General features: G+C 43.5%; 3 protein-coding genes across 3 annotated transcripts; 1 reads left to right on the top strand and 2 right to left on the bottom strand.

The window, feature by feature from the left end:
- Nucleotides 1–886: 886 nt before the first annotated feature.
- On the bottom strand, nt 887–7956 carry LOC124656602 (ankyrin repeat domain-containing protein 50-like). The gene is made up of 11 exons (XM_047195315.1): nt 7854–7956; nt 7597–7740; nt 7139–7270; nt 6512–6654; nt 6081–6167; nt 5822–5950; nt 4388–4540; nt 4047–4154; nt 1928–2107; nt 1771–1850; nt 887–947 (listed from the first exon to the last, which is right to left on the bottom strand). Exons 1-11 carry the CDS (start codon nt 7954–7956, stop codon nt 887–889), a joined length of 1320 nt encoding a protein of 439 aa, XP_047051271.1.
- Nucleotides 7957–13604: 5648 nt separating this feature from the next.
- Nucleotides 13605–14560, top strand: LOC124656601 (keratin, type II cytoskeletal 2 epidermal-like). Its single transcript, XM_047195314.1, has 2 exons — nt 13605–13704; nt 13796–14560. The coding sequence occupies exons 1-2, from the start codon at nt 13605–13607 to the stop codon at nt 14317–14319; spliced, it is 624 nt and encodes a 207-aa protein (XP_047051270.1). The 3' UTR covers nt 14320–14560.
- A 4893-nt stretch (nt 14561–19453) lies between these two features.
- On the bottom strand, nt 19454–23912 carry LOC124658426 (glycine-rich RNA-binding protein GRP2A-like). Its single transcript, XM_047196760.1, has 2 exons — nt 23728–23912; nt 19454–19622 (listed from the first exon to the last, which is right to left on the bottom strand). The coding sequence occupies exons 1-2, from the start codon at nt 23866–23868 to the stop codon at nt 19455–19457; spliced, it is 309 nt and encodes a 102-aa protein (XP_047052716.1). The 5' UTR covers nt 23869–23912; the 3' UTR covers nt 19454.
- Between the last annotated feature and the right edge of the window lie 309 nt (nt 23913–24221).

The following is a 24221-nucleotide window of genomic DNA, read 5'->3' as shown; positions in this document are numbered from 1 at the left end:
AACACGAGGTGCGCGCACAGTTGGTACTTCAATGTCGATGGTATCACAATGCCACTAGTGCACACCAGTGACAGCGGACTATGAAGGTGTACCATCACCTCCTAGAGATGACGCCAGAGCAGCGGGTTGACCCGATATGGCACCTCAACAACTATTGGGATAGTGGTTAGTGCATCAATTTAATATGCTTCGACAACTTAACTTGGTTGATGTAGATGAACCTCATTACTTCATTGAAGCGTGGAATTTTTTTTCATCGAAACTTGAGCACCATATCATGTTTCTCACGACTGTTAGTTGATTGTTGTATGTTTTATTTTCTTTGTGAGATCCAAAAAAATAAAAAATAAAAAATAAAAAATAGTAGTTTCACAAATTAAATATTTCATGGTTCAGCAACGTTGCTTCTACTGGTTAAAAACAAATGTAAATATTACTCCATCCGATCCAATCCATATTAGTTGCCACTAATATAGATATATCTAAATAAATTTTAATTTTAGGTATATCCATACTAGTGGCAAGTAATATGAATCAGACGGAGTTATTGTGCATTCTGGAATATTTGAGATTTGCCAACACTAAAACACAGTATCTCGTAAGTTCTCATATGTGGACACCAGCATAAACAAGCCACCGTACATAGGAGCCTACAGCTCCGCAAGCCAGATTCGCATACGTATCGTTTGCAAAATGAGTCGCCCAAGATATAACCAGTTTGACACTTTGTTGACGCTTCACCCTAAACAAAAAAGCAGAACTGAAATTAACATTACTCCTACTATAGTCTGAGCTCATTCGGCCCTATTTAAACGGTGAGTGACGCCAGACGTCAAGAAAGACACACGGACCCGTTCCAAAGAGCGGATCAATTTCTTCAGCTAATTCACTCCAAATAGGTCTTTTTTTCGACGCAATCAGCACTCTTCAATGCCTCTTGGGCTTCCCTGTAACAACAATATGTTGAGTAAGGAATTGATGTCATTTAGATTAATCATAACAGAAGGTATTCAGCTTTGCACTAGTAAGATCACGAAAAATAATCGTTCCCTGAGGAAGTTTCAATTCAGGGAGATGGAAGCGCGGCTGCTGGAACCGGCGATGTTAGCTCTTGCACTAACCCAGCGAGCTTCTCATAGCCCCTCGCCTGCGACGTTCACTTCAACAAAAACCATTGTCTACCGTGGAGGAAGAGACAAGGATAGAAATGATTGATCGGTAGCTGCCGCTAGGAGAAGCATCTCAAACGCGTCCGGGTCGAAATATGGCTTTCAAATTAAGTTCCCAATTAGTAGATGCTGCTAAAGGGAGTGGGGGTGCCATACGCAAAAAGGAAGCGACTCACAGAATGGCAGAGGCAAATAGAGCTCTTGCACATTTTCATTACACACATGATTTTGTTTTCTTTTTTACTCGGACCAAACGTGCATTACGAGAGCTAACGATGTTTGGTACTCTGACAGACTTCAAGGGAGACCACATGATGCTAAGGTTAGTTAAGACTTAAGACTCGGCGCGCCTATGAGCACTGCCACAGCCTGCCACTCTTGGCATGTGCCGGCCATTCATGACCTGTACCTAAGACAGAGGTTTAGCTGATGCTCCCGGTAATTAGATTGTCGCGGCGGGAAACCAGTACAATGGAGACCGAATCTAGATGCTCAATTGAGCGGCCCTCGGGGGGGGGGCATAGCCACCCGCCCAACCGGTGGCAATGCAGCATTAGCCATCTATCAAATTAGAGATTTTAAGAAAACATTGAAAAATTACCTTAAAGCATTCTTAATATCAACATTTGTACGGTCTAGCTTCAAGCCATCCTCAAAAGCCTTGCATGCTTTTCCGTAGTCCTGTAAGTACACATCAGCAGATGACCAAGTCCATGATCATGAAAAACAGAATGCAACTAGCCAACTACTATTTTTACCTTCAGTAACATATAAGCTGCCCCTTGTCGGTAGTATCCTTTAGGCCAATAAGGTAGACACTCTATGCACTTAGTAGCATCGGAGACAGCATCTTCTCCTTTTCCCATGCGCAAGAAGCAGAAACTCCTATTTGCCAGCAAGAACGCATGTTCTTTTACTCTATCTTCAAGTTTTAGTGTCTGCAGTACACCATTCACATACCGAGTTTATTATGAGTTAGTTGAGCATCTTGTGTTTGGAACGCTTACATACAAAAGTACCCAGATACATCAGGAGACAACTTTCTGCCTGTCTCACCAAGAGCTGGTAATCGACCTGCCTACCATCGGTAACCACAAATTTATAAATGAATAAAAACTTGTAACTTCTGAATGCAAATTAAAATTCATTGACGATTCAATCTTTGCAAAATATATATGGAAAAGTTCAATACCTCTATGGATACTCATGTATCTAACTGAAACAGAAGACAAATTTCCTTTATGATCAACGAAAGTTCCATGGAGTTACTTGCTGTATAATTTACCTTTTGTTACTTTATAATACTCGTTTGAATATCATGTACTACAAAAAAATTTGGTAATCAACACCGTTTATTATTTTTTAAGCATAAGTACATCAATATGACTAGCCGGTCCTAGAGATAAGGACAACCAGAATGAAAATAAAAGGTACATTGAAAACAATCTTGATTGAAAATCCATAGGGACACACCGATCTAAAGCACCCATACATGTCATTGGGAGTTGATCATCTACTATGTACTTCGCCATTCAGCAAGTTATGTGGAGTTGAGATTATAAATAGAGTGATGGATTTGTGGTGGTTATATACCTCTTTAGATACTTCACATGCCTTTTATTACAATGGAGTAGAGTAACACATCCCATTCTAACCGTAATAAATGATGTAATGAAGGGCGCTAATATGGTCTTTTCGGTAGGTGTTTGGTTGCTACCATGCACTAGATTGGCAAGAAAATTAACTGAGAGTGGGAAAAGGGGCCCGTGAACGCCAAAAGCTGGCAATCAACCAAACAAAGGGATGGACATTGCAAAGAAATTGGCAATTGATTTTGAACACAAAACAAAAATATTATACGAGTAGTGTGATATTTTAACCCCGTCCGATGGCATATAACCATATGCTATCCACTGTGAGTTAGATCAAGCTTTGAGCTTTGCATGTTTTATGTTTCTACACTATGCAGCATTGTACTGACCGTGATGAGCTAATTCATATTTAGCTTATACGGCATTTATACCATATGCATATCAGGCAATGAGTTATTAAGAGTCAAGTCTAGACTTGGCGGCACTGTATAATTGATTTCATCCAAGACGTGGAATGGGTATGTGCAAAAAACAAGATGAAGGAAATACGAAAATTCTAAAAGCGCAAACTGCCTATGGATCTAGGGGGTATGGCCCACAGGGCATAGCAACATACTCTCTCCATCACAAAATATCTAGCTTATAAGTTTTAGTCAAAGTCAAACTTTGTATAGAGTTAGACAGACTATATAGCAAAAATTATTATTATCTATGATATGAAATGTATATAATATGAAAATGCATTTCACTGTAATTCTAATAATATTGATTCCATATTATAAAAGTTAGTATATTTCGTTATATAATTGATCAAACTTTACAAAGTTTGACTTTCACGCAAAATTATGCGCAACATAAATTGGGGTGGAGGGAGTATTTCCAATACATTACATGCGTCTTAGTTGTTCAGCAAGACCCTCAAATGACATATATCAGGAACACACATAGTATTATATATCTTCTCAAATATATGACCGTGAAACAAAAAAAATACCAACTATTTTGGAAAGATCTCGAGTACTCAAAGAAGGGATATTGAACTAGTTTACAACTTTACATGATAGAACAGAGGCCATTTAACCATTGATCACACTTAATGCATTTCTGCCATACTTGCTAGCTAACAAAGTAAAGGTGGTCTACTTGTTAAATAAAAATCTCAGTACCTGGCATAAACAGATTTTGCCAAATTAAGGTAGCATGAAAAGTAAACTATAGACACAAGTTTTTATTCTAGAAAATCGCAACAGCTTTGAAACAATCAACATGATGCACAATGACTTACATAATGATACAGCTCTGCTGCTCTCATATATTCCTTTCTCCTAAAAGCCTCTGTGGCCTCTGATTTCACTTCCGCTATTTTCGCTTCCAGTGCCAGCGGATTTTTAAACTGGTAAAGAAATATTTGTGGTCAGAACAAATATGTCAAATCCATAAACAAGATGCTGCATTTAGACACTAATAAGATGCAACACATCCCCCAGCATGGGTATGCTTGAACATAACATTTTCAGTGTTTATGAGTATCATTAGTATGCATAGGAAGAACTACTGAACAATAAGACTACAATGACGATAAATAACATTCGGCAACCGCAAGTACAGATGTAAGGAATCACATACTCTCGGGTTCAAATTAAAAATGTTCACATGTGAAAGGATTCCATCAATACTCCAATCCGGCACAGTTGAAACAGGAGAAGTTAACGGAAATAACATTTCAACCATAGCCCTTCTGCCATGAAGAGCAGCAATTTCAATTGCAGTTGTACCAAACTGCAGGAGAAGAGTTGGTTAATTTTGCATTAGATCATCAGCATAAATAGCAACTGCACTTGCAAATAATTAACTAGCAGAGTACCCATGCACTGCTATAGATATTAAATAACCATATATACAAAAGTAGCAAAAACACAATGCATCATTTCCTCTGCCACACCATGGCTTTACCTCCTGTCACCATGGCGCATGCCAGTTGGCTCTGATATCTCATGTGTTGCTAATTCTAACATCATCTTCATCCTCCCCTGTGCTCTCTCCTCCCATGGCATAGATCTGCCACCACTACCTTACCGCTCTGTTCCACTTATGTTTGCCAGGGTGAGGGTGCTATTTATCTTAGATACACACATAGAGCACGACCACGAGAAGACAAATATTTGACTTTGGCCCCATCATGCACTCAATCATCTGCTCTGCCTCTCGTGTGTTTCCACTACATCACCACACTATTTTGTTAGTGCATACGATTCTACGGATTCTAAATAGAATGACCGCAAGAAGGCGTTACTGTATCAGCCTCCTTCCACCTTTCTCTCTCTATGTCGTCTCACGGATCCGTTTCTGGTTCCTCGGTCATTGCACTAGCGCTCCACTCTACTGTCTCATTGCTCCATGCCGCATCGTGCAGCCCCTCGCGCAACACTGTCTTTTTCAATTTACCAGGCCTCCATAAGGTTGGTCGCGTATGGAAGCATTAAGTGTCTCATTGCACTACAGATAGTAACTAATCCCAACATTCACTGGAGATTATTACATCTCTAATTTAAGTGCAGCAACACACTGTGTTTAAATACACAGTTAAGCAAAAAACCACAGTAGATTCTAAACAATAAATTATCCTTTGACAGGAGTAAACTTCCACTCTTGAAGTACAATGAGACACAACGATTACAAGGACATTGTTGAAAAAATGTATGAGAACTTGAACGTGCTTCAATTTGAAATAGTAGAAGACACAGAGTACGATACACCGGTATTATTTTACTTGAAAAACTGGAAGTAAAAAAGAACCACGGATGGTATAGCTAAGCCCTGTGGGTGTGAGATATATGGGATGGGAAGGGTTGCTGAATGCTGATACCATGACTCGTATTAGAACTGGAAGTTTAAGACATTTCAACAAGTAGTTAGTTGGCTACATAAGAACTTCACAAAATCACAATGGCATGATAAAAGGTGGAACAACTTCCTCACTAAATACGTATGATGAAGCTTAGCTAAGTCCTCCAAAAAAAAAATTCCAAAGCAGGAAAATTGGAGAACATCTGAACTCACACCATCTGGAGTATTGGGATTAGCACCAGCATCCAGTAAGCACTTCATGATGTCAGGTAAGCCATTATTTGCCGCCACCATCGTGTAAGTGACACCATTATAGTACAAGAAATTCGGATCAGCACCAGCCTGCGTACATGAATTATTATCTGATCACCGCTTGAGATTCCATCTACACAGAAAATTACGCACAAAGAAAAGGAAGGTGCCCGCAAACTACGCTACTTAAGAAAGCTCCATATGAACAAAGATTACTGACCTTAAGGAGTAGCCTCACGCACTCCAATGATTTATTCTGTATGGCCAAACCCAGTGGGGTAGAATCAAGGTTTAAAACCTTGTTAGGCTGTGGAAAGTGGAGATGTCAACTTATTATATTGTAGAAGGAGAAAATGAGAAAAAAAAAGACCATTCGTAAGAAAACAGAGTCAGAGTTAGCATATTTCACTTCTGCAGACAAGGTGAACCTGTTTCACTTTGAGAGAGCTACATGTAGTAAATAAAATGTTGAATATATGTGTAGCTTAGTATAGATGGTGAAGCAGAAGTACCACAGAGGGTACACCACAATTTTTCCATTTAAGATTCCAATGTGAGATAGTCTCAGATGGGTGCTACACAGCCTAACGGCCTTAACAATAAGGATTACGTTAGCGCAGCCAAGGGGAGAACAAATAAACTGGTGCTTACATCTGCATGGTGCTCCAACAAAAGTTTCACCGTGCCAGCTTCACCTTTAGAAGCTGCAACATGCAACGCGGTTCCATGCACAGAGTCAAATAGGTCCACATCAATTCCTCTTGAAAGCAACAGTTCAATGGTTTCATATTGTCCTGCAAAGTAGGTTTTATAAAGTATATGTCAACTAGGGGACCAGGTATTAGTTTCCTGTTAAGACAAATTTCTAAATGTCGTAATATTGAGAATACAGATATTTAAACTTTAATTTGTATATTCAGATGTTGGAAATAGAACAAATCATCAGCCTTATACAGATATTTAAACTTTAATTTATATTTGTACATTATAGAACAAACCGTCAGCCTATGAGCAAACAAGACCTTCTAGAGCAAACAAGACTTTATTTTGAAACCTCAAGTGGCTGAACGTGAACTCTGTCATTGATTTTGGTGCAATCATTAGATCATTTTGACGATGGACATCATACAGAAACATATGGCAAGAAGGCTAATATGGAAAAAAAAATGGCATGATTGGTCATAGGTGTCAATGCTCAATTTCCATGGCACCGGGTGACAAGATTGCGGGCGGTCAAAAAACAGGAATCCTCCATACTCGAGTGGGATTGGTGCATACCGTTCAGCACAGCACCATGTAGAGCTGTTCCCATACTTCCAGCAACCGTCGGATCTGCGCCGCAGTCGAGAAGATACCTCGTGGTAGCAGCTGTCCCAAGCATTGCAGAAATACACACTGCGGTGTGGTTACCTGAAACCAGAGCACGTACGGACATGAGGTTCTGGGAGGAATCCAACTAGTACGCTAGCTAGTCCTGCCATCGACGGACCAAAGTACAAAATTAATTGGGAGACAGACATTTCATCAGAGTTGCTATTGGGTGTCCAATTTTGCATCCACCAGATAACCGAAACCCATGCATTTCGTTTCGATCCAGAGTTCCAGTAAGTTGAGCTACCGATTGGTGTCCAGTTTATTCACACATAAACTGAAATAAATAGATTTCGGCTGCCGACCGAAATTCCCAGATACAGCTCCTAGCTAGTGTGGGCCGAAGCGAAGAGAGGCGGGCGAACCTTCGTCGTCAGTGATGGGTTGGTTGACGTCGACGCGGACATCCTCGACGAGCAGCCTGCAGACGTCTAGCCGCCCTTCCATCGCCGCCAGCATGAGCGCGCGGTTCCAGATGCCGCTTTCGTTCTTCACGACGGTCGCCATCTCTGAGCGCGCGCGCCACATTACCGTCAAATTAAGAAAGAAATAAACCCTAGGGGCAAAGGGTGAATGCTAGTTGAGGGAGAAGCCAGCGGAGGCGCCGAAGCAAGGCGTATACCTTTGAGGACGCGGAGGTTGCCTTCGAGGGCGGCCCGCATGATTGGGTGGGGGACAAGATCCTTCTCCATGGCAGAAGGCGAGCGCTTCGACGAGACCCCCATGGCTGGCTGGCTAGCGGCAGTGGTAAACGAGACGACGACTACGGTGGGACTGGGTGAGCGCAGCGGACGGGGGTGGCCGATCGCCGACTAGAAGGAAACCCTATTGCTTCGTGCGGGTCGTCCACATTGCAGGCCCAATAAGGCCCCCAACCGTGGGCCGATGCTCACGTGGAGGGCATATCTTATTTGACGCTCAGCACGAAGGATGTCTTGTTAACGCATACCCCACCGAGCGCATGGGCCTGGCCCGTTAAGCAGTGATGCCAGAGTTGAAGAAGAAGACCACATCGCCAGAGGTGGGGACGGCGCAGCTAGCCACGACGTTGTTAGCGTGGGCGTGGAAAGGACCTCTCCGGAGATGGGGACGGCGCGGCTAGCCGCGGCATCGGCGACCAAGGAGAGGAAAGGAACTTAGGGTTTTGGGTGCAGGGTTCGGGTGCGGGGACTCGCCAGCATTGGTCTTATGGTTTCGGGTGTGGGTGGGATGGCCGGCCCACCGGAGAAGGTGTGTGGGGGGGGGGAGGTAGGAAAGCCAAGGGTGGCGGTGGATCAGTGGTGGCTCGAGCAGGGCGGGGCGCCGAGGCATCGCGAGAGCGGCACTGGCCGCGGGTGGCGAAGGCAAGCGGTCACAGCCGACGGGGCGGCCAAGGATTCTTGCTATGAAAATCGGCGGGAGAAACGAGGAGATGGATGTGGAGGAAGAAAGGTGATCTGGCGGTGGGCCACGGCCCACGATGGCATCCCCGCAAGCGTCGAGCGCAAAACAGGACCCCCCCCCCCCCCTAAGGGAGTCGGGGATCCTCTTGCACCCTTTCCATTATATACAACGTACGGTGCACACACCCACAAAAAGAGAATGTGGGTTGGGGAGCTTTAAGTTTGATGAAATTATCATTCACAATTACATACCAATGGGACATCTATTGTTTCAGTACAAAATAAACTATGTTTATTCTATTGTTTCAGTATAAAATATTTACAAGTTTAAAAATTACATAATGTGGATGCATGGAACAATTAGCGAAAAATAAAAAACATGAAAAGCCTATGCAGCAGCATTTTTTTCAAATCAGCAGCATATAATTTTGTTGCCAGACCGTCAGCCTCACCGGTTGAACAAATCATGTGCAACATTTTCAATCGGTTGCAACCTAGTATCCATGAGACATCACCTTTCGCTAAAATATTTAGTAAGATGCACAAGACATCAAACTTAGGGTTTTATACATGGTGGGCTACGAATAAACCCATCCAATGAATTATCAGTTCTTGGAGGTAAACGAAGCTAATGCCAAAGTTCTAGGCCTAATGGATCCATGCTTTTAACTATATATAAGTGGAGACTGAATATGACATTATCAAATTGAAATCTTACTATCTTGCTACTCCAAAACATGGATATTTTTTGTCATATATAAAGGCTCAAAGTTCAACCTAGCTTACAAGTGAAGGGACTTTCTTAAAAGATTGTGAAATATAAGCAACAAATCAAGTAGACACAAACATGAATGTTTGTTTTTGTGATTAAGAGGAGACGTACAATACAAAATCTTTTCGTTTCATGCCCCTTTGCAAGAATTATATGGAGGATAATTTATATGACGTTTAAATGTTTAATGCACCACCTCCATCTAACATTACCAACTTATTTGGAAATTGGCTAAATGGAGTAGCCAAGAAAGTTAAATGACACATTAGAGTTGGTGTGTGTGCTTTATTATGGGCTATTTAGATAGTGCGGCTGGCGGTCTGAACGGCGCTTGACATGAGTCTAGCTCGGCGTTGTTTTCTTTTAGACATTTTAGGTGGCTTATCCACATTGAGACTTTAAATGATCCTTGATTTATAATAAGTTGAAATACTATTTGATAATAATTTAATAAATAGATAGTATTCATCAATTGATGCAGAGGCTGGGGATGCCCTGTTTCCAAAAAAACATAAATATTTGTTCTTGAAGTTTAGATCATTAGCAGAGGTCCTATGGCTTTGTCAAGGAATTTCAGTCCAATAATCAAAGCAAACACCCACATGCACCTGCAAGTTAGGGCCTTAAAAATGCAAGCATTCTAGCACTCACTCCTGATAGTTCTTCACCTTGCATTAAGCAAGAGCCTCAACTTCTCACACACTTACGAGGATCTTCACAAACTCTTGAAGACCGTTTAATCCTACTTGGTGCATACATTAATCCCAAAATCATTTTTATAATTATTGATCCTACTCAAGAAACCATGATTCCCTTTCAACGCCTCTTGCGAAAGACTCGCCTCTTTATAGAGAGACATATAAAAAGATCACCTAGTCTCTCTATGCTAGCTAGTGAATTGATATGCATGCTATAGTTGTATTCCACATACACTAGGAGTATTAGTCACGATTATATCATGCATGCCTCATTCTTACCCGTTGACGGTGATAGGTTTGTGGTGACTTGCCAACTTTTGATCACAAATTCGCAATATGGGTGACTTGCCAACTTATGTGTATGCCTGTATGGGTGTCCACGGATTATAAACGGTGTTTTAGAAACAAAAACAAAATGATATACACGTGACAGAAGTCATGCAAGAGACTGCATGGCTTGTGAAAAATGAAAACTACACGAAACCGTACTCAGCAAGCGCAAGCAAAAAATATCACCTAGATGCCTTCAGCAAGTTGTGAAAACACCTTTCAACTACCTTGCCAACCACGAAAACAACGTTTCTTCAGATTTCTTCCTAAATGTATCCTGCATCAAAATTGATCTTGAACTTGTAGTTTAAGTTTTGAAAGTTTGATCTAACTTACGTGACCTTAAGTAACATTTAATCATGCATACAACTTGGCTGCATGCATCAATTGATGCAGGGGACAAGGACATTGCTTTTTAGAAAGAAAAAACTTAGGTGTGTATTGCGCGAGGTTTTATGGAACTTTTATTTCGATGATTAACGTACTGGCAAATTTGTGAAAAATGGTGTTACATGACATACGACCCGGAGAGAGTAATCTAGTCTTATTATTTGTAAGTTCAAGTTAGGCTACCTCATGCCATAACAAAATTAGCACATGCTCTTGGGCTCTTGGCTATCGCTTTCCCTATATCCTGTGGCTGATGAAAAATGGGAGACCATAGTGACGCTGGGTCTTCTCTTCTTTCTCACGTGTCCACCGTTACGTCGCCAAGTATGCAGGCTACGGTGTAGCCACAAGCTAGGCCGGCTGGACAAGGACAGGGACCAAATCATGGCGTGGACAAATACTGCTGATTTCGATGTTAACTTGACAGACAGGCAAACACTTAAACCTGAAGCAAGAAATTGTGGTGGCAAAACGGCTCTTCGGTTCCTTAATTAGGAGTTTTCCTTAACAAGTTCTTCTGCACGAACTGAAAGAAGTTTTTGGGTAAATGAAGCTATATGTGACGCGCAGTTGAAGAACCAGTAGGATTTCGATTGAACCACACGAAGCCGTGATATTTCAGTTTATTCAGAGAGAATCAATCCCCTCTTCAAAAGTTCTTGAAAATTGGACTGAGAAAACGCGCGATCGTTACCTGTTCTGTTCTGCGGTCAAGGATACCTTGAGAAAAGATCTGTTGATAAAGTGCAACAGCTGGAGCGAACTATCTGATGACCAAATCGCAGGGGAAAATTTCACAAATTTTTATTTTGGTTTGTTCGTTCACACTAAGCAACGTTATAAAGCGAACTTATTCTAGTGCTAATGCTGGAATATAAATAACTAACGTTCTACTTCTGTTGCCAATCAGTGACTGCTAAACAGTTCATGCTGTAACGTCAGCTTGGACAGCTACCTTGCCCAGGCACAGCTACTAGTTTATAAACTCTTTTTTATCAGCCAACGTTTTTGTCCCACAAGATTAAATTTAACTGTTCATGCTTGAAAATGATGCATGAGGGGTGCCCACTATAATTTAGATCTTTTGGGGGTCCCTCCAATAATTCTGCCCAAAAATATAAGTGCATAGTTAGGAATGGTTTGATGTTGGGACATTTAATGGAAGACATCACCTGAGGATGAGTTTGCAGTACCTAATGCGTTGTGATGAATTATCTTGTAATACCCTGCGGAAACGATATCTATTGTCTAAGAGAGAAAAACCAGTTAAATAATAGACAGATCTTTTTTTAACAGAATAGTAGACAAATCATATGTGTTCCTCGAAAGAGCTTTTGCACCCAACAAACATTTTCTTATGCACATTTTGGAAAGTTCAGAATCTGTAAACCAGTGCGTAAGAATGATCTATGTTCAAACGGATTTTTGACTCCCTACATCTTGGGTCTTAACAGCATACCTCTTGCCTTGTAACTAAATCTTATCAACACGATTGGATAAAATATGATGTAAGGTCGCGATTGTGCCGAAAGTGAGGCTCAGGTGCGCCAATATCTAAACCATTTTTATTAGACCCGGCACTTTGCCGAACACTTCGTTGAGACACCAAGAGCGAAAATTTCAGAATCCTCCTTCAACAAAATGGCTTTTACTGATAGTCCCAGGAATTCAATAGTCGCAGAATCAAAGTGAAATGTTTCATGACATGCCAATAAGTGGGACTGGGCCCTCTTTCGATAAGCTGAACACCACCAAAGTAGCAGCCATCGTAACTTAGAAAAGATATCTTCTGCGTGGTGGCTTGGCTATGTTTTGTGTTTGGACCATTAAGTAAGAGTGATCTATGTTCAAACGGATTCTTTGACTACCTACACCTTCCGTTTTGACAGCATGGCTCTTGTCTTGTAAATCTTATAAACACGATTGGAAAAGTATGATGTAGGGTCACAATTGTGCCGAAAGTGAAACTCAGTGCTCCAAATTCTCAAACGTGGCTAATGTCATGTGTCTCACTTTTACTTCCTTTAAAATGCAAGAGATGAGCAGCCCCTTTTTTTTCGTCGAACACCTTTTTGAGACGCCAAGGGTGAAAAATTCAGAATCATCTTTCGACAAAATGGGGAGTTCAGTAATCGCACAATAAAAGCAAAAATATTCAATGACAAACCAATAACTGGGACTAGCTAGGGCCCTCTTTCGACAAGCTCAGCACTACCAAGCCATCATAGCTTAGCATAGATATCTTCTGTGTGGTGGCTTGGCTTTGTCTTGTGTTTGGACCAAATGCGTGGAAACTTCTGCCGCACTAGCACCGACCATAGCGTATCAACCACTGATTCGATATTGAGCTTCCTGAAGGAGCATCAGCCAGCTTGGTCGTTTGGCACAGTCCCTGGCGGGTCAATTATTCAGCAGCTAATGCACTGTTTGATTGGTTGATTGGTTGTTTGTTCTATTTGGCCACCCTTTCTCTCTCTAGAGCCTTCTTTGCTGCTTCCCTCTGCTCTCTCCCTCTCTATCTTTCTGCCTGCCTATAAAAAGAGCAGAGTGTCTTCTTGCTCATAAGAGGCGGCTCATCTCCTTCACTTGTCACATAACACAAAAGAAACTCTTCAAGTAGCTAGTCGCCTAGTCCTGCTAGTGTACTGTCAAAGCTAGCTAGCTAAGCACACAAGTCAGTGGAGATTGTGCGAGATTCTGTGCAAGTTGCAAGATGGTTAAGGTATGTTACTAACTAAGCCCTGCTTGTCCTATTGTAGGACTAGTGTTCAGTTTGCTCAATTTTGTTCATCGATCTGAATATGTTTTCTTATTTGTTGCAGCAAAAGATTATTCTCAAGTTGGCGCTGGATGATGAGAGGAAGAGGAGGAAAGCCTTCAAGGCCGCTGTTGGCATAGCAGGTACGAACAAGCCACCGATAACATTTAATCCATAATAATCCATCGTGTTATCTTCTTCCTAATTATAACAAGCACGTACTGACTTCTGCAGGCGTGACATCCGCAACGATGGAGGGTGACAAGATCATCATCATCGGCGACGGTGTCGACCCGATCACGCTGACAACGGTGCTCCGCCGTGGCCTGGGCTACGCCGAGCTCCTTAGCGTCTCGTCCGGCGACGATAAGAAGAAGGACGGCTATGGCGCCTATGGGTACGGCGGGGAAAAGCAGAAGGATGGCTACAGCGCTTACGGGTACGGCGGGGAAAAGCAGAAGGATGACTACAGCACCTCCGGGTACGGTGGGGAAAAGAAGAAGAACGGCCACGGATACGGCGGAGCGGATGGTGGAGGCAGTGGCAGTGGCATGAGCTTTGGTGGCAAGGAGAGTGGTAGCTCCAAGGGCGGTAGCGGCGCTGGTGGAGGCGGCTACCCTCAGAATGCGGTGGCGCCGGTCTTGTACCCTGCGTACCAGCAGTACAACGCCATGCCGCCGTCCTACCCTCCTGTTTACTCCTACCCTGCTCCGGCTTACCAGCATCAAGAACAGGATCCCGGTTGCAGCATAATGTAGGTTCTAAGCTGTTAAAATCGGCGAGATCCAGAGAGTTGATACTCGTGCTCAGGCCAAGATAGATGGCCTGACCTGATCGAGCTAAGAGATCAGAGTGATGTTGGCTTTGAGCACTAAGCAGCCCTATGTACATGGTTGGCCAGCAATTATTGGTAGTTTGCGGTTTTTCAGGCTATCAGTGCAGAGCGTAGTAGCAACAGATTGTACATGAGGAATGAATAAAAAGGAAAAGTCATGTGTTTGTTTGTTTCTTTCAAATTCATACGACTTGCTTTCTTCTTTGCATGTAGTGCTGCACTTTTTCTATATGCGTGAGATTAACCATGGAAGAGAGAAAGCGCAAGAGAAGTAAGCAAAGAATGCTTCTTCCGTTGTCGATATAACATATGCCTGACTTCCGAAAAAGCTTTTGTAACGACACGTACATTGTTCTCTTCAATACATGAACAGATTGTACACTTGCAATTTGCATACACTACTTTTCTCTTCAAGTAGTTGCATCTGTTAGTGAACAATAAATAATTTTGATGTTGTAGAAGTATAATTGATGATACCAATATCAAGAATATTAACCATTTTACCCTTTGTGGAGTTCCTTTGGGGTCAGCTACTGGTTTAAAGTTGGATACTAACTTGAATTGACTCCACTGTTGAGTGGAGCTGGCCAGTACAAGATACATTAATCAGAACCAAATGCTAACTGAACCTACCACATTTAATTGGATTTCAGCAGGGTTTCAACTTACTGTATATTGCCTTAACCTCGACTCCAAACATTTGAAGTGATCATAAGCTGAGCATAGGCAAGATTTTGATGTTGTATTTTGATCATAGAGCTCTTGAACCAATGGTGCAGGATCAGAGTTCAAGCAGAAATGAGCACATTGCATTAGATAGAAACAACTTGCTCAAAGAACTCTGATGTATGTGTCACTTCAGATTTGAAGATAATGGTTTTTTATTTGCATATATGGTTGGTTGCTGTCCAGGAGCAAAATTGCCTTGCCGTTCTAGCCTGACCTGTAGAACTTACAACATCATTAGCCTGGTCCAGGGACCAGGGCAGTCCAGGCATCGGCTTTTGAACGCCTGGACATTGCTTGCTGCTGCCTAGGATGCTAAGTCATGTTCAACAAAGAAAGGTTATCTTTTTATTTTTTGAGGTAACTAGGAAGAATGCCCGTGCATTGCAACGGAAAAAACGCAACAGCCTAAATTACAATAGATTAAACATGATTATATCATGTAATTCATCAAACTTTTATCTTACAATTCCTACAATAAATAAGGCCCTTTTTGAGGAATTTTGTGTTCCGCATTGTCTAGGCTTGGCATGGCGGACCAACTGGACTCACATTGCTTGCTTAGTGATATGCACCACCTTCACTCATTGTAATTGATATATTAACATTGTCTTGGCATGTCAAATTATACATTGTTGTTTGTAGTTTAGTTCCATATTTTTTCCCATAAAATATTGAATGGAGTAGGAGATGGATTGATAAGAATAATTCAATATCATCATTTCAATATTATTGAATGATTGGTAAAAAACTTAAGATTTGAATGCAAAATTCAGAATCCAAAGAGTGGTAGTTCCACCAATATTAGAGTAATTCCAACGGGTCGGCATCCCTCCTTTTTTTGTCCTATTTATCTATTTGGTGGTGCTCGGACGTGAGTCTGCGAAAACTTTGTCATAGGTACAACACAAGCTAATCAACAAACGTCAAGGAGCAAGAAAAGTCAGAGGACCAAGTAGACGCCCGAAGAGGAGAGCAAAGCTGGGAGCAGAGCAACGTCACGGCGGCGCTCGCCGACCTAGGGGCGCCGAGTAACCAAATCAGCCATGGCGGCACGCGTGAATTGCCGGAGCGGCGCGCTGGTTTCGTATTGGCTCGCCTGGAGCGTGGCCCCGTTGGCCGCCAGCCCTTCTTGCACGAATTACTGGAGCGCACGCTCCTCGTCTGCGGCCCTTTCGCTACTTGGGCGACCAGTTGATCTCTGATGGCGACTGTTGTGCACTTTCATGGTCTTGCATGCTCGTGTTAGGCAAAGCTCACACGCCTCATCCTTGGTCCGTTTAATTTCGGTACAAGTGCTTGCTCTTTTCTACTCCTTTCATTGTGCAAAGCCCACGGATCCTGCTGTGATTTCTAAGCCAACGATCTTTTCCCGTTCAGCTGTGATTCCCAAGTCGCTCGCTGATAGGCGGTCGCTAGTGTATATAAACCGGTGCAACTCCACGCTAAAAAGCAAGGTGGGACTAAATTTAACTATGGTTTTTAAAAAAAAGTACGGGGTAAAACCCCATTAGACAAGCCAGCCAAAAGGCCTAACAAGCTAGCCTAGCTAAAGCCCAGCTAGCAGTCAACGGAGGCCCTCCACTCAACCTTATCTTCTCGCTTGACCCCAGCAGCCGCACACGCACCCCATCTCCATCTTCTCGTGAGCCTCACGTTTCTCGCGCGCGCGTGTGAAGCTACCGCCGCCGGCTCCCACTGTCCTGGCCAACGATGGCCGCTCATGTCGAAGACTCTCCTTGCACCGGCCTCCTCGACCTCCAATCTGCCCCGCCGCCCATGTTGATCATGTCGTCCGCCACCAGCAGCTCCACCTACCGCATCCTCACGCCGGCGCTAGTTCCCCTCCTTGGCTCGCCATGTTCTGCGCATCAGCTCGTCTCTCTGCCGCGAGCTCCGGCGTAGGGCGCCGCTGCCCTAGGGTCCGCTGCCGCCCGTCCGTATTCTGCCGTCGCTGTTCTCCCCACCGGTGCCCGGTCCCCATCGTGCTCCACTGCTGCGGATGGTGCCGTCGAGGTGGCGGCTCCTCTGGGGCGCAACAGCAGAGCTGGGTCGGACAGTGAGTGGGAGCGCAGGTTCCACGGCTGGCCGTTGCTCATAACCGCCCTCGCCCTCGGAAGAGACGGAGAAGAAAAATATAAACGAACCGGTACCATGGCAGAGACAGTATTATGCGATTAGGTGGGAGGGTAAATCCGTCCAAATAAAAATTGGACGAAAATTTTGGCAGAAACATTAGCTCATTTATTATTAGGTAATAGGTCATAGCATCATCCAATGGGTAATTCAATTTCCACCAGGCCAGGCCGCAAACCAAACAATCCACCTCCAGGCTAAACTGGCAAGGCAAGAAACACAGGGCAGCAACCAAACAAGCCCAAGAAACCTTGCTTAATTTTCTTCATTCTAAGACTGGAAAAAAGAATATGATATCCAAAAATGTTGGATTTCCAGGAAATATGAAGTGTTCACTCTATATTGCAACATAGTATTTGCATCAAACAGCTAGTAGCCTAAGGCAAGCAATCAGCTATGTTGATGTGGTGTGCAGAAAATGTGGTGATTTTGACTTGTGACAGTGCAGGATTTCATAAAGAATGGTTCCAAAAGGTTTTTACAGGTACATACATTAGCTTGTGAAGGTGGCACGCAAATGATACAATGGGAACACATTCTCAGAAATCTCAGTGAACCCAAACAGCAAACCCCAGAAATAAACGACCAATTTCCACTTCAACACTCACTAGTAGAAAAAGGGGCTTCCGTCTAAGCCTTTAGTACCGGTTTCCTTACGAACCGGTACTAAAGGGTGCATTAGTACCGGTTGCATTGTCCACACCTTTAGTACCGGTTCCAAAGGATCTTTAGTACCGGTTCGTGACACGAACCGGTACTAAAGGGTTCACGTCAGCAGAAAAACCTTTAGTACCGGTTCGTGACACGAACCGGTACTAAAGGCCCCCTTTAGTACCGTCGTGTCACGAACCGGTACTAAAGGCCCCTTTAGTACCATCGTGTCACGAACCGGTACTAAAGGTTTTTCTGCTCCCCCACGCAGCTCCCCCCCCCCCCCCGTGGATCGCCTTTTTGACACTGTAAAATAGAAAAGAAAATGATAGAAAATTCAAAAAATAAAATGTTTTCATATTCTTGTATGTTATGCAACCTACTATTAGGGAAAATTAACAAATTTGAATTTTCACTTTTTTTGCAAAAAAGTTTTGAAAAATGGTAAAACCGCAATAACTTGTGCATACGACGTCGAAAAAACGTATAATATATCAAAAAAATCCTGGGAAAAAGTTACATCCGATTTCACCCGGGTTTACCCGGTTAGCCAATTTTTAGATTCTCAAAATTCCAAATGAAAATATGAAAGCAGGAAGATTTTAGGTTTTTTCCCAAAAATAATTAAAATTAATATTATAAGATTTTTTGAATCCCGGAATATTACTATTACTTTTAGCAAATTATAAGATTTTCAAATTTTCAGGTTTAAGGTTTGGCAAAAAAAATATTAAAAATTTAAAAAATAAATAAAAATAATACAAATTAAAAAGTTAATTTTATTTATTTATTCAACATTATTATTACATCATTACTTTTGTTTATTAAAAAAATTATTTGCAATACAAATAATAAAGAAGTGTGACATTGACCAACATGTTAATAGGATTGTTATGATAGTATTATCAACAACATGCGCGCGAAGCACTTGGAAGTGGGACGGAAAGGAACCTGGAAATTAAGCGTGCTAGTGTTGGAGTAGTGTGAGGATGGGTGACCGACCGGGAAGTTTGACCAAGGGTAAGTAATTGACTAGAGATTAAGTGTAGTTAGAGACTAACGGAAATATTAGAAATTGTGAAAAAAAAAAAGAGTGAAAAATAATTAGAAAAAAATGGGTAAAAAAAATTAAATGAAATAGCCTTTTTGTGAAAAAAAATAAAAAAAAATAGATATCGAGCCCCGCGGGCACCTTTAGTACCGGTTCGTAAGGAACCGGTACTAAAGGTGGGAGGCCTTTAGTGCCGGATAATTAGTACCGGTTCCAAAACCGGTACTAAAGGCCCTTTGGAACCGGTACTAAAGGGGGGTTTTTCTACTAGTGACTGCAGTTGATTAAACGACAACAGGATGTTCAACAACCATAAGGACGCGCAATACAGACAGTCGGCAGGTTCCATTTCACGACCATGAACTTAACACCACACGAGACTACTGGCAGGATCAATTTCAGTTCCACAAACTAGACGACCACAAGAGACTAGCGTTAAGTTGATAAGCTAGAGGTTAAATGGCGGGGGTGGCCAACCTCCTAGCTGCTGTTGCTCATGCCCTCCAGCGGCGGGGGCGGTCGTTGGCCTTGTTGACGGTGATGTTGCGGCCACCCAGCTCCTGTCCGTTCATGCCCTGGATGGCATCGTTCATCGACTTGTTGTCCTCAAAGTTGACGAAGCCGAACCCGCGGGCTCTGCCAGTCTCATGGTCGGTGACGATCTGAAAAAATCACATGTATGTGACATACGTAAGACACAGGGGAAATTTCACGAATAATTAACAGATTTAGGCAATGTATCACTATCTTAGACAAGGGAAAATATAAGGAGAAGCGCCGCACGGTACGGTTCCGTGTGCGGCGGTTCATCACGATTCGTGAAACGTCATCGCGTCCCTATTGAGCACGTCGCGCAACCCCACCCGCAACTGCTTCATCTTATCCTTACCGCCGTGACCACACAATCCCCCCATATCTCTCGCTCTGAAACTACCACCAAAAAATGCGCTGCGCCGGAGATGGAAGTGAGGACAAGACCGCCACCGATCAGAGCAGGTGAGGACGCCGCCGCGCGAGGAGGCTGCCGCTGCGCGAGCAGGCACCAGCGGTGGAGGCCGCGGACTCACGAGCACGCACCGGCGGTCGAGGCCGCCGCCGAGCATGTGGGGCGAGCTCATCGAGCACACAACAGTGGGGTAGGCCGCCGCAAGAGCACATCGAGCAGGCAACATCGGGGGAGCTCGCCGTCGCGCCAGCACGGTGCAGAAGGGGAGGTCACCGCCAAGCAGGATGTCAGGAGGTGCAGGTGAGAGGCTCCACTGGAGGGTATCGACGTATCGTCGCCACCAAGCATGCAGCGCCTAGCCGCCCGACGAAGGCGCCGCTAGGCCGCCGACGAGCCCAAGGAGGAGTCGTTCATAGGCTTGTGCAGGCCGCGCGCCAGTGCCCCGCCTCCGACGAAACTGAGGAGGAGATGTTCGTCTCTAGTGCCGGACGGGCTCTGCCATGCCGCCGTCGACGAGCACGAGGTGGAGGCATCCTTCGCTAGTGTGGGGATGACGGCACGACGCTGCCGATGAGCACGCTGCGGGAGGCCACTGCCGATGAACACGAGGAGGTGTCCGTCACTAGCGCGGGGCCTGCTAGACACTATAATTTGGCAACTGGACACTAGGAATTGGGTAGCTAGGCAGTGGGATCCCGGCAGCTAAGAACTATGAACTGTTGTGCTAATTATTCTGGTAGCTAAGAAATATGAACTTGACATCTGTACTAATTAACCTGGCTGCTAAGAACTAGAACTTAGCAGTTGTGCTAATTAACCTGGTAGCTAAGAGTATGAACTTGGCAGTTGTGCTAATTAATCTGGCTGATAAGAACTATGAACTTGGCAGCTATGCACCAATTAACATGGCAGCTAGTCACGAGTTAACCTAGCAGTATGAAAATGGCAGCTAGATGTACGATTGAACTTGGCAGTTAGCTACTAATTAGTTAACTTGGCAGTTAGGTATATTGAACCTGGCAGCTAGATGCATAGACAATTTCTGATATGAGTTGCATGGCTACTTCTTTCTCAACAATTTGTGATATGAATTGTAAGGTCATTTCTTCCTCTCATGATTGACCGATGGGTTTGGAGCAGTTAAAAACTCAGCTGTTGTTTTCATAATCTATTTTCAACTTGCTTTCAGAATCTCACCGATTGCAAGTCTTTTTGCAACCTGATACGATCAACGATCTAGCTTTTGGAGCAGCAGGTCTACACTGCATTCATGAGATATCTATGCAACTGACAAAAATTATGCTCATTTTTTATTCGATTCACTACATGTCATACCAACTTGTGTTGACTTTTTATTTTGATTCTCTGGTACATATGCTGCGGCTGCATGCCAACCTATTGCTGCCGCTAACCTTTCTTCTAGCCCAGCTTTTATACAGAACGGCCACAGCCTGCGCACATTTTATACAGTAGCTGGAATGAGCTGGCTTGGTAGCCGCCGCACGGAAGAGCAATTCCAATAGTATAGTCAACTGCTGGCTATAACAAGATGCTATATCATTTGTAGTCATCTTATAGCTAATATGTATAATAGTTGGCTATAAGAATGAAGCACTTTACTAACATATGACCCACCTTTCACTCTCACAAAGTGCCTAGGAACACGTGCAAGAGCTGGCTATTGCATAGTAGCCCACCTCCCTTCTCTCCCCTCTTCTCTTTCCTCCAACTCATCTAAAATATATTATTTAATGTCTTATAGTCAGCTGACTGGACTCTATTGTACTTGCTCGAACAGGCACTTGTGCGGCGCCGCCTACCGGGTAGGCGGGTCCCTTAGACAAATATACAAGATCCAGGCGTGGTACAAACAACTCAGAACTGGAACTAGCTTGTTTTATCAAGTGGAATCATCTTAGAACGCATGTCATTCAGTCTGTACTAGTAGTAAGAGGGGACAGCAAAGGTACAAACTTGTGTGACCATGGTCCATGAGGGGCCGACGAATATTTTACAGAGATGAGATCGTAGTCAATGTTGGAGGTAAGGGAACAGATCAGAGATCTAGCACGAGCCCCACCACGGATTAGAGTAAACGACGAAAAATAAATGTCTCAGCCAAACTGAAACCTGAACCTAGACGACGAGGAGGAATATGTATAGATTCATCAACAATAGCCATAAATTAACAGAGGAAAGCGTGATAGTACTACTAATATCGACCAAGCATAAACTTGTGTGACATTTGAGGCTGCTGGGCATTTCCTTGAGATCTTAATCCTTCAAAAATCAGTGTCGGGGGAGAGGGGACAGGCAGATCGAGCACGTGCGATGACAGATCTGATGTAAACGAGGACTAAACAATGCGGCTAAACTGGATCTAAACCTAGAGCAAACATGCACGCACAGATCCATCCAAATCTAAAACAAACTAGTAGGCTTTAGCGCGGCGGCACGCCGCGCCCGTGGCGGCATTCTTTTGCGTTTTTTTTTTAAATCCACTAAGTACCCATATTTGGCCGTTTGCTCTAAATAGCGCAAATGTTCGGTATATATATTGAATCATTCAAGTATTTTTGTGTGTGGGAAATTGCATCGACAAATTATCGCGAGAGAGGCGGAAAAACCGCCGCGCCCGTGGCAGCATTGTTTTGCTTTTTTTTCTTTCCAAATTCACTAAATATCCGCATTTGGCAGCTTGCTATAAATGCCACGAATATTCGGTGAACATATTAAATTGTCAAACTTTTTTTTTGATAATCCACTAAGTATCTACATTTGGCCGTTTGCTCTAAATGGCGCAAATGTTCGATATATATATTGAATCATCCAAGTATTTTTTCTTGTGTGGGAAATTGCGTCGACAAATTATCGCGAGAGAGGCGGAAAAACCGCCGCGCCCGTGGCGGCATTGTGTTGCTTTTTTTCTTCCAAAATTCACTAAATATTCGTATTTTGCAGCTTGCTATAAATGCCGCGAATATTCGGTGAACATATTAAATTGCCAAACTTCTTTTTCGTGCGAAGTTGCTTCGAAAAATTATCATGGGAGGGGGAAAAACCGACGCGCCCGTGGCGGCATTTTTCTTTGTTTTGAAAAAACACTAAATATCCGCATTTGACCATTTGCTCTAAATGCGGTATTGTGTTGCTTTTTTTTTCCAAAATTCACTAAATATCCGTATTTTTCAGCTTGCTATAAATGCCGCGAATATTCGGTGAACACATTAAATTGCCAAACTTCTTTTTCGTGCGAAGTTGCTTCGGAAAATTACCGTGGGAGGGGGGAAAATCGAAGCGCCCGTGGCGGCAGTTTTTTTTGTTGAAAAAAGCATTAAATATCCGTATTTGGCCATTTGCTCTAAATAGCGCGAATCTTAAAAAAATATCTTAAATTGTCGAACTTTATTTTCTATGCGAAGTTGCATCGAAAAATTACTACGGGAGGGGGAAAATCGGTACTGACTGTTCACTCTACTATTACGGACACTGTTCATCGCAGGGATAGTTTTCATGGTGACCGGCACTGTTCACAGCGTACTGCACATCCACCGGCACTGTTCACGGGTACTGTTCATCACGGGTACTGTTCACCGCTTTTTCCTGTAGCATTCTGCAATCGTGTCGTGGTCTGGTTGGCCAAAAAAATGTGCATGAACAGTGCCAAATGACGTGGAGTTGCTCTCAGCGCATCAAAAAAGCTAGCTTTTATATAGTGTATAATAAATAAACTTGCCAGCAACAAAGAAGAGGGGAAATACACGACCGGAGGCACCAAAGCGCCGCCAGTCCATCGCATCGACCGAAGTACCCCGACTCACCTCGGCGCTGCGCGGGCCGTAGTTGGCGAAGGCGTCCTTGAGTGAGCGCTCGTCGGTGCTCCAGGGGAGGTTGCCAACATGGACGCGGCTCTCAGGCGCCGACCGGTCCTTCCAGTCGGAATCCCACCACGGCGCCGACATCCTACCTCTGCTGAACCCTAACCTGCGGGACGCGCACCACGGAGGGGACGGGAGGGTTTAGATGGAGAGAAATGGCGAGGCTTCCGGAGTGTTGGTTTCTTTGAAGACCAATCCACGTATATAGGGATAGCAACAATGCTCGGGTCTGGCATTGACCTTTATCCAACTGCGTTCACGTCCCAACAGCGTAATTAAAACGGACACGAGGCGTGAATGCGTCTATTTCTACTACATGAAGCAGGATAGGTCCGAGAAGTTTCGTTTTCAATCCCACAAACTAAGCATCAAGAATATCAAGAATAGAGCTCTACTTAGCACCGTAAACACCAACCGATATTCAAAATAAACTAGAC

This window comes from Lolium rigidum, chromosome 5 (assembly GCF_022539505.1).
Source record: "Lolium rigidum isolate FL_2022 chromosome 5, APGP_CSIRO_Lrig_0.1, whole genome shotgun sequence".
Lineage (NCBI taxonomy): Eukaryota > Viridiplantae > Streptophyta > Magnoliopsida > Poales > Poaceae > Lolium > Lolium rigidum.
The sequence above is the reverse complement of the archived record's forward strand: the minus strand, read 5'-3'. Positions and strand labels throughout refer to the sequence as shown.